Raw genomic sequence first — 13,088 nt, forward strand, 5'->3', positions numbered from 1 at the left:
GATATAAAATGTCATCACTTCATCATTTTATCCTACTATATTAGACATTTGTAATAATTTGTCGTAATTAGCGTATGAATTGGTGAGTTATGGCCAAAAACATATTTTGTGAGGTCAGGGTGACCTTGGACTTTTACCTTTGCCCACCAAATAATAATCAGTAATCCAGGAGTCTAAATTAATGTTTTTTCCAAAATTCTCTCAAGGCGTTACTGAGATATTGTGTTCATGAGAATGGGATGGATGTACAGATAACCAGAAAACATAATGCCTCCAGCCCTGGCATAAAAAGGCACATGGAAAATGACTTAGCTGTCTCCATAAAGGAATTATAGAAATAACCACTGTGACAAGCAGAAAATCCAACAGGAAATCTTCTAAACTGTAACAGGCAATACTGAAGACTATTGTTTGTTATGTTATCCAAAGCAATGAAAACAGAATAAAGATACATAACAAGGGATATAAATTAAAACGAGCATTTACACACATGCTGTAGAAAACCATTTGCAAAGTTGCAAACTTTTAACAGGTATTAAACCAGTCTGTGTGTGTTTTAAGAATATTCAGTTTTAAATTAAGTTTAAATTTAATCAAGATTTATCTTAAAATAAATTCTATGCATTTACTCAGCATTGTTAATAATGGAGCTTACTGCTTCCAGTATGACAGATACAGCCACAATGCAACACAATAAAAAGATTAAAAACATACTGTAGATGACAACTGCATTTCAGCTTGTTTTAGTTCCTCAGTCTAACATGTCAGATACTTGAAAGCCTGGTTAACAAAATGATTCAGCTTAATGTGAGTTCTATTTGTCTTAATAACAAAATAAGAAATAATGTGACTGAACTCAGAGTAAAGGCTGCTTTCAAAAGGCAATGATTTGACCCTTTGAGGCAGAGCCGCTCATTGAAACTAACTGGCTAAACAGGCCACAGTGTGCCTTAAACGTCTCAGGAAGATCTGAGCATGTGAAGAAAGTTTGAAAGGGCTCCAGTTTCTTCTAAAAATAGCAACCATATAGATCTTGTAACCCCCAACCCGCAGATCTTTTTCCTCTGCTGCCACTGAGTGCTCACAGACCCACAAGGCCAAGAGGTATGACATAGAGCCTGCAACGTTCAGACTAGGACTTCTGAATGAAAGCTGATGAAAGTTATACTCATTAAAAAAAACACCAGTGACCTTAAAAGAGGATTAAGGACCCAGAAAACAATTTGGATTTGGACTGTGGTTTTGACTGTCAGCGTGGCTCACTCACCATTTGGACCTGGTCGAGCTCCAAATGAAGGATGAGGTGTAACGTTTAGGCTTCATCTTTACATGTTTTAAAGGTAAGGACCTCACATACTTTAAAACTTTAAAATCAAGCACATTTCTGGACATCAACACGTTGTAAAGAAAATTTAATTCCCTTACTCCTTTGTACTGGAGCCATAGCAGTATTACTGGAGATGGATACCTGAGAACTCAGGCAAACAAATCCAATTCAGTATGTGAGTAAAAAAGGAGAGAGAAATGAAATATGTTTTTTATTTTTTTAATTTGGACCCTTTAAAGAGTGGGCTGATGACAAAACAATAAAACTGATTGTTGCAGGAGAATCTTGGCAGCTTAATGTTATAAATATATAGTCCTGAGATATATATATATATATATTCAGTTGGGTTTCTACTGTTTCATTCACTTTAATAAGGCTTAAACAAGTGCCAGCACTTTTTAAACAAGCATAAGCAGATTCTTGAGCTATACCTCTGCTCTATCTTGAAAAATAAATGGATTTACATTGAGAATAAGGATCGATGAAGTGAACTCAGTTAAGGTGGACAATTTAAACCCTATCTGCTGTCCGACAACACCAAGTTTGCGTTAAGCTAAAAGACTTGGGAAGTGATGCATTAAAATGCCCAAACTTAACCAAGTTGTCATTCTACTAGTTGCATTGCTTTGTCTTGTTTTATGTAACACCAGTAGTAGTTTTATGTATCCTATGCAATAAACACCCCATGAACTTCCTGGGCAATGGATGATTGTTGGATGCTGGACCTATTGAGCTTATGGTCTGTTTTACTGAAATATTTAGTTTTTAAAGCAATTCAGGCAAGTTTCAACTGTCTGACAAATATCCTGATATCCAACATGAATGAGCCTGCTATTCATATTTTATACCTTTTGTCCTCCAAGGAGCCATTTGTTGCAAACTGCATGTCCTGCATTCTATATGTAAAGTCGAAGCAAACGCCTCAGATCATGCAAGGAGAAAATGCGCAGGCTGTATGTGAATGGGGAAACGCATGGCTCTGCAAAGGCAAGTGAATGAGAGCAACAGCAAGATGGTGTGCACCATGCAGCACAGCCTCCTGCTGTAATTGTTCACCACATCGACAACACGGCTCACAACACTGGCTGTTTTTCTTTTTTTTTGTTTTTTTGTTTTTTAAATGGATGGAGCGGCTCGTTTTCATCTCGCCAGTGATACTGAAGTGCAAAAAAAAAAAAAATGTCCACGGTGTGAATCGGCGCTGGAAGAGAGAGAGGGGGGAGAGAGCGCTCTCACGTTGAGTATCCTGTTGATTCTGCCTGCCGAGCGTTTAGAGGAGCTGAGGAGCTCGTCAGCAGGAAAAAGCCTCAGACAAGAGAACCTGGACGCAGAAGCTACACTGGATGGCATGTCTCCCGGGGTTTGCTTGTAGATAGGACGGCTCAGTGTTTCCATTTGTATTTTTTTTCCATTTCAACGTTGATTGAAGACCTCGGAGGGGGGAAAAAAAACCCTGCGCTCCATTTCGCAGCTTTTTTTTTTTGCTCCTCTCCTTTGTCACAGTAAAGCAGGTCGTGATTTTTGTATGCAACATAACGGGATTCGTGGTGGGAGCGTTTCCTTTCATCAATGTGCATTGATGTAGCAGAAAACGTGGAGGAGATAAGGTAGGTTAAAGCGTGCTTTTTAAAAAAAAAAACACTGGGGAAGCTGTGCAAAGACAGACAGTCACATCGGCTCATTCTTTGGTGGTTATTGGAGCCATATGGGCTCTCAGTCGTGTGCCGTGTGTGTGTGTGTGTGTGTGTGTGTGTGTGTGTGTGTGTGTATACAGGGCATCAATAGTTGGATGTTTTCATTGATATCCAATTGATAAACACCTTGCAGCCTGAGTAGCTCACCACAGTCCATTGTCTCGTTTTGCTTTCACACCAAGCGCTGCTGTTGTGTTATGAAAAGGAAAATGTAATTTTGACGAACACTTCTCTCTTCACAGAACCCTTATCTCAGCACCTGGAACCTCTGGTAAGGATTTCATTGAGGACATTCAGCAATTAAAAGGATTTCGATTCTTATCTAAACCGGGAATTACACATCCAAACTGGGATCTATGAGCGGAAAAGTGGCGAAGCCTAAAGAAGACAAGGATGCTTCCAAGGGTAAGAGGCGAGCCTTGCCTTGTATACAGACTGCTTTACCCCTAAACCACAAGGTTTTAACGCGACCATGCGCCCATTCATTTCCCTGCATGGTGCTCAAATCACCCTGAGGTTAGACAGGAAAACAATAGCAGCCACTGGATGCTGAGCCATTCCCAGCACGGTGCATGTGGATATTGCTGTTTGAGATCGAAGCAGCTGCTACTGTAGGACACTGTAGGCCTATATGCTGCACGGTGTGTTGGTTTCGGATCACATGCTTCACTTGCATTGACTTGGTGATCCGTCAGAAACATAGACAGACAAAGCGACAGATCATTATGTTGCAGACCTGTAGGCTACAGTGGCACAGACTGCGCACACAACATGAAAAGTAAACAACAATAACTGGAGCGATGACAGTGATTTCCTGACGTGTCACTGGCTTCCTCTGGAATTGTCCCTTTGTGTTTCTCGCTCGCGCCTTACCCGCATACTGAGCCGCACATTCTCATCACATCTGTACAATCATGTACGGAGCCTTTTTAAAAACAACAAAAAAAAAAGCTCCTGTAGCCCGAGCTTATGACCGTATGGCGTAAAAATCAGGCATTTTACCTCTCAGAAAAAAAATAAAAGGAAGTAAACTGCCTATCCATTGCCATGGAGACAGAGCGGAGACAGGGTTGCCAGAGAAACCTGGCGGTACTAATCACTGTAGCCGCTCCATCTACACCGGGGATGTGCACGACACTTTACGCACCGCCACACACATTACTGCACCTTTTGTCTTGGGTGCTTGGTTTTTCTATTCAACAATGGTGGTGGTTGACAATGACGCGTCTGTAAATTTGTTTCCAGACCTGCAGGCGATGATTTCACCCTCAAAAACCTTATTCTGTTGTCTTTGTTGCCTTAAGTGGAATCGGGATTCATGACTTTCTATTTTTATGGTCGATGTAAAAACAGGACTTTTCTGAGCGTAATACAATAACAACCTGCATTTAAACTGTGGCAGCATGCCCATTGCAGCCGTCCTCTTTATTTACAGTATAGCAATTCAACTGGATCCCCTTGTTGTCAGGTTCCGGCTCTGTTTAAGATGCTCACAGCAAATCAATAAACCTAATTGGCTTATTTTGGCAGCACTGCTACTGCAAGTGATGACGTAGCCTGTTGATGTTACTATAAGTGGTTCATACAGTAATGATGGCACTATAGAGACCTACACTAAACACTGCCAGTGTGCAGAGACTTTTCTTTGGTTGTTCTTGTTCTCCAGAGTTACTGGCGGCCACTGATTGATGGATAATGAAGCAGTGAGATCAGAATATTTTACCTTATCATACTGAGGAGACTGCACTGTGAACTCAAACTCAGAAAGAATATATATGATGCTAAATATATTATTTCAAGCATCTTTTTGTTACGGCCCTGTACCACTCCCCACTGAAATAAAAGCACTATAAATAATTCAATATTATTATAACTATGTATGTCTGGGTTTGTTTTAGTCACATTTTGTAACTTAATTTGAGGCTAAGATTACATAATAGGTCTATGCTTTATATTTAGTTATATTCCTTCTGATGTTAGCAATGATGCATTCACTGTTCAATGAAGTTTCATCTACAAGAACCCCTAAATCAAACATCTCAATTTTAAACATGACAACAATTCTTTTTGTCTCATCTATCCTGATCTTTTTGAAAATACTTTTTTAAAGACTACCTATTCAGGGACTGAAGAACTAGTAGCCAGAAGAGCATCTCTTCTCTTTGTATGCATTTGATGTTTGTGTACATGGTGACTGACAATTAATTTAAAAAAAAAAAAACAACAACAACAACTAACTTAACAAAACACCCCAGGACAGAGGAACTAGCTCAGCATGTTTTGCTGACAACACAGTGAGAAATATATGCTCAAAAGAATTGATTTGTAGATTAACCTCCACACCAACTTTCCCTCTCATCTCCCTCTGGAAATCAATGGTATGTGTGAGTGGCTGACTCATTTAAACTGTCGGGCAGCACCGTCTCCAAAACTCTCGGATCAGACAAAAACATCGTCACCTTAACCAAGAACGCTCAACAAAGCTCGGTCTAGTTTTATAGATGCTGAGCCGAAAGCCAAAAGCTGGTTAAAAAAAACCCAAAACAAAACCAAAAACAAAACTGCAGTTCACTATCTGCATCACTGAAAGGTTCACAACGCGCCAGCTGCCCTCCATCAGAGACTTGACTGGCACAAGAGCCGGGAATTGCGCAGGGAATATCAGCACTGACCCTGCCAACGTTGGCAACCACCTGTCCCACAAATTATTTCAGGGAAACAGTCCATTAAAGCCGGAACCACCTGCCATCTCCACAGCTTTTTTTCTGCAAGCTGTTGGCCTAGAGAAGCTTCTGAGTGCCCTGCTTTTTCAGAACAGAAGTGATACCCCCATTTCTTCTCATCTCCCCTCATCCTTTTAAAAATATTTTCGGACTCTCAGTTCTCAGTTATATCTCTGTTACTTTACCAGGCTGCACAATGACATGGGAATGTATTTAATCATTGTTATGTTAGCTTTATGTCTACTAGTTTATTTGGCTTTCAGTTTCAGTTGTCCCATATTAAAAGGTCCCATATTGTATGAAGTGAGATTTCCATGTCTTTTTTTGATTATAAAGCTCTCAGTCCACAGAGAAATGCACACAGCCTGTATTCAGAAACGGAGCCTTAAAACTAGCCGTCAGGACTTCTGTAACTTTGTGATGTCACAATGAGACAGCCACCACCCTCAACTCTGTCACCTGCATGGCTCATCGTTTTATTTTATTTTTTTATTGTTGTTGTTGTTTTAACTTTATTAACAACACAGAGCCAAACAGCCTTTCTGTCACTGAGCTAAAAGCTACAAGACAGAAAAATGTGGAGGAAATGCTGCACAATCAGACACAAAACGACCTGTTGTTGCTACAGCTCCTGAGAGAGACCTGAGAAAGCAGATGTAAAACTACATTACTAACTACTAGACATGAAACATGATTTTTGGTAGGTAAAACCACAAATACATCTTCCAATGGATATCACAACTACAATAAAACACTCAGAAAGTGTGAAATATAGGACCTTTAAGTTCAACCAACTAAAGATGATTATTGATTCAACATAATCCATAACTACAGTATATGTTGATTGAAATTGAATTACAGGTTTAGAACCCACCGAAAACAATTTGACATGGCAATGTAGTGTTGTTTAGTGTTAATTCAGTGTTAATTAGAAAAAGTTGATAGTAAGAAGCAGAATATGAATTGGATGGATGGACAGAAAACGCTCAGGAGTCGTTTTCCTCCAAATAAAATTTTACTGAATTAATATATTTTCTCTGTGGTGGATCAAAGTAGTAATCATATCAAAAACTGACATGCCATTAAAACTGTACAGCTCAGTGACAGAGTCACTCTTTGTCATTTCATGACAGGGTATTTTCTTGTGGTTGGCAAGTATGAGTTTTGTGACAGTAATCTGTTTTGTGGCTCAGTCCGAAAGGCCATAATTCGTCCTGTAGCAGCACGTGAAAACAGAAAGTATGCAGGCAGAGAGATAGAGAGAGAGAGAGAGAGAGAGAGAGAGAGAGAGAGAGAGAGAGAGAGAGGTGGTGGGGTAGAAGGCGGTGGTGTGTATCCGAGCTCCAGTATCAACACCACTGAATCACGTTGTGTTAGTTTTCCCTTGTCCTTGTGAACCTAAGTTGTCCAGACAAAGTGATGTGTCAAAGCATGACATACACACACTCTCAACTTTACAGCTTTCCAGAGCCTGAAAACTCTGGCTCTTATGAACTGTTTATTCCCATTAACAGCGCTGCACTGATGCATTGTGCATCAATTATGCAGACATTTCCACCCTAACTGTTTGGCCACATGACAGTTTTACAATCCAGTCTAACAGCCTCCATCACATTTGACGTTTTCAGTTTAAGAAAACCAATGTGTATATTTTTATGATCACTTTTCCCAAACATATTTCCTTCCGATTATAAATCCTACATTCCTCTGGGCAAAGAACTTTGACTGCACTTGTGTCACTCTCCTCAGACTTCATCTCAGTCCAGTGCATTGATAGACTCCCCTCCTGGGTCGTGAGTGTCAGCCAGTGGATTCATGTCTCCCTCAAATTGCAGGTCCGAGTGGAGCAGAATGCATAAGTCTTGCATATTTGCAGGCAGATTAATTCAGCGCGAGGACAGCCACAGAAGTGAATCAATAGATTCCCGGAGAGGAGTTTGGAGCTGCTTCATTAATCACAATGCAGGCAGCTCTGTCCTCCTCAACACTGACACCTGCTCTAATGTACAGTGTCATTAAGATCTTTGGATCTCATGGCTATCTCTCAGAGAAGGCCCTTTGAATAGAGTGTGGTCAAGGGAGGATTTAGCCACTGTTTAATTATTATGACATCATATTAGATGGAGTCAATATCTCTACACTGTCAGGCTTTACTGTCACCTCTCCCTGAATGTTTGAAAGAAAAGAGCACCTGCAGAAGTGCAAAGACACTACATCTGTTTTTTTGTTTTTTTTTGCTGTGTTCAACCTGTTAATGCATACATCCTACTGTGCAGACATTGACAGGTTACAGCAGGACTGAGTGTACAGTTTCACATGCAGTCGCACTGGTGTGTGCAAGCTCAGCTGGTATTGTAGGAGATTTTCATTTGGGGGGTCCTCAAATTCTAATCCCAGGGTTTGGAAAATGATTCCAAATAAATCTTGAACCCAGCAAGCTCACAGGATTTTCTGCTATTTGACAGGGTCAGCTTAAAATCATTTTTTCCCTCTAAGATACTAATACAAAATTCAGTTCAGGCTTTTTCATTTCTATCCTTCATAGAAACTGTACAATCTGGTTCAGGTAACCTGTACCAATCTTGTCACGGTATGTTATGATTTTTACTTTTTAAGACTGAAGCACAAATTAAAATGTGACATATTTGCTTCCTCTGTCAGTAACACAGGCAGTTTTCTCCAGAAAGTAAAAAAGAGTAAACGAAAAGCTCATTCATTTCTATATTCCCTACAATGTATCCAACACAGCAGAAACAGCTTGGCACATGTAAACATTGGGGTTTGTGAGGACATGCTCAGCTGGAAGTATTTGTGGTGTCAGGATGGTGGACTTGTTCCCTGTCAGATGCTTTCCTGGTACTGACGCAGATCCGGCCACACTGCCTGGAGGAAACTGGCTCGCCTCGCATCAGAGATCTGCCAGTCTCCATCGCTGACTTGCGCGCTGATCGCTGTTTGGTAATGTTGAGAGCCCGTCTCCTCAATTCCTCTGTCAGCTTGGGTTTCTGAGTGACACTACCCTATGATTGGCTTCTGGTTTCCGGCCCATCGTGTTCTCTGTGATTTCTCACAATGTGTTTCTTTGAGAAGAAACTTGTGTTCTTTTAAGTGTGCCAACCACAGCGTTGGAGTTGCTTGGTTATTTACCAATTAGAGGTGAAATATATCTGCAACATGTCCAGGCAAAAATCTTTTTTCGTCCTATTAATTTCTTTTGACTTTAATATGGATTCGCATCCTGTCTTTCCTCATCACTGCCAGAAGAGTTCTGCCTCTAAAATCTCTAAATACCTGGCTGTTCTGGTGCATTAGTCAGCTTGCCTCTGGTAATCCACAGAGCTGCATGTCTTCTAAGGTGAATGGCTTTGGGAGCTGTCCCCTCAGTTCCTATTTCAACATGTCTGCCTCTGGTTGTGATGTGTGAGGCCACAGAGCCGGTGAGAACATGTCACTGGTGTAGCTTTTCCTTTTTTCTCTGTGTTATTCTCAGTCATCTTCTTTTCCTTGTCATTTCTTGATGTGGTAATACTCCTCTTGGTAGACATTAAGTTGGTCGTGTCATTTGGCTTCCTCTCTAAATGTTGTCACTCAGAGGGACTAAAGGGTTTTAATCCTCATTAACAAAATGGCCATGAATGTTAAAACATCTGGCACTCTGCTGAATCTCGCTGCTGCTCCTAAACACTGGAATACACAGACACAGTAGCAGATGCAGTTATGCGTTACTGTAATCTCACAAACCAGCAAATGTTTGTGTATTAGTGCCATTGTAGCTGTGAGGGACAAGCAAAAGTATTCTATCAAGTTGGTTAGAAGCAGAGTGTTAAGCACTGAACGAGACCTTATGCAGCCAAATAATATTTTAGCGCCATCATAAAATCCATTTCTTTCTCTGGCCTTCAACAGATTTGTCTGCGGTCCACTGATGTTGAACATGGCTCATGATAATAATCTAATTTCTACACCCAAATTCTTTCATCAAAATAATGGTACGGATCAGAACTCTGACAAATAGGTGTGGGATTATCTACTACCTGTGGATTTTGGATTACTGCAATTTTACTTTCAGAAATGCATTCCATGCTACAGTAGTTAATCTCATCTAAAAGATAATACCCCGTAATTGTGGTTGTGTGTGTCAAACTGCCCTGATAACAATAAATGATGTCTGTCCACAGGGCCAGAGCATGGAAATATTTCAGAGTGGGATGATTGTGGTTTTCACTGCACATTTAAAACTGTCACAAGACACAAGGCATCAGTTATGTGGGACTCAGTACCCCTTTCTCATAACTACTCATACCTAGAAGCAAGTCGAGGTTAGCAATCTTCTTCGTGCATAGTGTTAATGCGACAAGGATGTGGACGACATGACAATCTTTCCTTATTATCCGCTAAATTGGACAAAGATGACATCAGCAGAAAATTGTTCTTACGTGTCTCCTTATCTGGTCTGCTTTCTACTGCTGCTCTGGAGAAGAGCACGCTTTAATGGTTTTGTATAGTTTCCTTTTTTTTTTTTTTTACACTCATCATGTAGCAGAGATGGCAAATGGAATCAATTCATTCCCATATATACCTTTGCCAGTCGTTTTACAATCTAACTCTGAGTGCTAATGGGCTCACCGCAGATCAAATGCTGTTGATGAAGATGAAGGAAAGAGCTCATCTGTTCAGCTGAGCATGTGGCAGCACTGACTCATTTGTCTGTAAGCCTTCACACCGCCCTGAGCTCACTTTCAGTGTGTGTACAGTACATGCCACCTGCAGTTCTGTGGGAGCTGAATACCACAGATGTCGTCTTCATTTATCTCAGAATAAAGCACCACTGAACGTCTGAAAAACTTTAACTGTATATTTGTGTGAAGGTATGCATGTCTCTATCTGTCCTTCAAGGAAATTTCATCATGCTTTCTTAAGACTGCAATACTATGTTTTTGTAAAACATGTTGCAACATAACTTATACTTAAGGGCCAGTGCACATTTTTTTTTTTTTTTATTCATAACTACATTATTAATACCACTACAACAGACCGTGTATGATACTGTGGAGAGCTATTGTGGGTTTTGAGGGCACAAAGAGGTCACTGAAGCAATTACAGGATCCCAAGGTTACTGTAGAAGCCATGAGTTGCTGGTGTCATCCAAGACAACTTACACAGAACCTTCAGGGATTGGAGCCGACTCCGAATGACTGTGTGTTAATGATTGAAGAGAGGGTTGTTTTCTGGTCAGAGTGACACTGGTGAAATATTTCTGAGCGAAGTCAAGGTCTCAAAATCATGTAGTGTTCAAAGGTTTTATGGCCTGCTGGGTTCTATATTTTAAATCATGCCCAGGATTAATAGTTGCACTCGACATGAACTAATTAAAGTTGGTGAAAATTATAAAGGGGATTAAGGCGAGGTAAGAAAGGGAGGCGATAAGGCTGGACCAGTGGTAATAAACAGGAGCTACAAGCTGCAATAGAGCAGATTCGAGAGACAGCGTCTAACGGCGGGCCCCTGTAGCCCTGATGGTTAGGGCAAATGATTGCCTTTCGTTTGAGCAGAATGCAGATTAGTGATTGGCAGTTTCTTAACTTTGAGCAAGGCTGTAGTCTCACTGGTGATGATTCACCGGGAAGACACCACAACAGCAGACCACCGTCTCGTCTGCACACATGCAGAGAATGGTTAACAGGATTACCCGCTTCTTCGTCTTCTCCAATCCTGCAGCTCATTTCACAAGCAAGTTACAAACAGGGCCTCACTTCAGCTTGCATCAGTGTTCTACCTCAGCAGGGCTCGCTGCCTATGAGAGGAAACATCAGTGTGGAAAGCAGAAGGGAGGGTCCTGAGCTGACCTGATAGGACCGGTAGATTGGGAAAGATAAAAGTATTTTTTAGGAGGCTGGCAACTGCTTTATCAACGCTGATCCAAAAAGGCCCAACAGTGCTTTGCTAAAACCTTGGAAACTGTTCTTGAACACACAGCACTGTGTGTGAGTGAAGTGTGTGGCAGCACGAACAAATAGCAGCCAGCAGTTTCAGTTAATGATATCCAGACAGTGAGGAATGAGCAGAGCAGGTTGGGCTTAAAGATATAGTTGTTTTGCATTTATTTTAATGACATTGTGCTGGTGCACCGTGTCTCCAAAGTGCTGATGAGGGCTGAAAACTGCATCTGAATATTAGTTTTTTGTTTGTGTTGCAGATAAAAAGAGGAACTGTCCAAATCCTGTCTCCATGGGTATTATGTAAAACACAATGGGACACTGTACAAAATATCACAGGAAACCATTAAAGGACAGACATACAGTACTGAATATAAACTGGAATGGCTTGGACTCATTATCAGCACTTTTGGAAGTCTGCAGCCCCACCTGTAAATTACATTCATATACACCTATCTTATATTAGAAATCAATGTTTTGGAAGAATGGAAATAAATAAATGTGTGTGTTGAAAGGATTTCAACCAGGGACACAATCCTTTCCTAACCTTAACATGCTAGAATATCCATCTGAAAAACACTTGCAGTGAATTTTAGGCAGCGACAACAAAGTTCTCCCAAAACGTTGTTGCTCCTGCACATGAAAGTTATTTGTATACGGGGTAATGTTTAGCGATGCCATGTAACAGGCTGGTGAGTTGGCTGGATGATGAGATGTAGCTGCTGTGTGGCAGGAGCTGGAAGTGTGAGGAAGAGTAAACAATTTCAGCTATTGCTCATTAATTAAGGTCTTGACTGATCCCCCTCAACCTTCACTGCTGTACACTCTGGAGGTTAATACTATTGACCACATTGATCCCTGGGTCGCTCACTCAAAATAGCAGTTTCATTAGAATGGAGATATGGACACAGTCTCTTGAGTGAAGGCTGAGGATGCAGGCAACAGCAAGCGTTTGTTCGAGCTTCTGGTTGACTTGACTGACAGGGAGGAGGATCGACAAACTCGCTGACATCCTCCGAGATAGCTGAAAGACTATTCTGACGAAGACAGAGATACTGAGAAGGGGGGCAAAAGGAATAACTGCACCTAATTTAAAATCATATATATCCTGTATAGATTCACATCTTTGGGCCATGTTTAATGTCTTGAATGACCGGAGCATTTGCTTCTCTTGAGTTGGAATATGAAGGATGATATATAGCAGAAAGCCATTAGTACCATTCCTCAGAGAAATCTCATTTATTCAGCATTGATGAGAACAGAGAATGGAAGGGTAATACATTTGTAGCGAAATATTAAACAGGGGGAAAAAGATAAAAGAAATTCTGATAAAAATGGCGGATGGTTAAAATCACAGTATATGAAACCCTGAAGTAGTAAATGTCAAACTCTCAAATGAAATGTGGGT

At 40.8% G+C, this 13,088-nt stretch overlaps 1 protein-coding gene across 1 annotated transcript in view; it reads left to right on the plus strand.

Moving 5' to 3' along the window:
- The first annotated feature begins 2,506 nt into the window (after positions 1–2,506).
- The window catches only part of fgf13 (fibroblast growth factor 13), a 94,417-nt gene continuing 83,835 nt past the window's right edge, over positions 2,507–13,088 (plus strand). Inside the window, exons 1-2 of the mRNA XM_022760067.1 lie at positions 2,507–2,934; positions 3,264–3,426. Coding sequence (XP_022615788.1) covers positions 3,378–3,426 — 49 coding nt within the window. The 5' untranslated portion in view covers positions 2,507–2,934; positions 3,264–3,377. The remainder of the gene's footprint in view (positions 2,935–3,263; positions 3,427–13,088) is intronic.

The sequence above is a fragment of the Seriola dumerili genome, unplaced genomic scaffold (genome assembly GCF_002260705.1).
Source record: "Seriola dumerili isolate Sdu_G_001 unplaced genomic scaffold, Sdu_1.0 BDQW01000331.1, whole genome shotgun sequence".
In the NCBI taxonomy this organism is placed as follows: domain Eukaryota; kingdom Metazoa; phylum Chordata; class Actinopteri; order Carangiformes; family Carangidae; genus Seriola; species Seriola dumerili.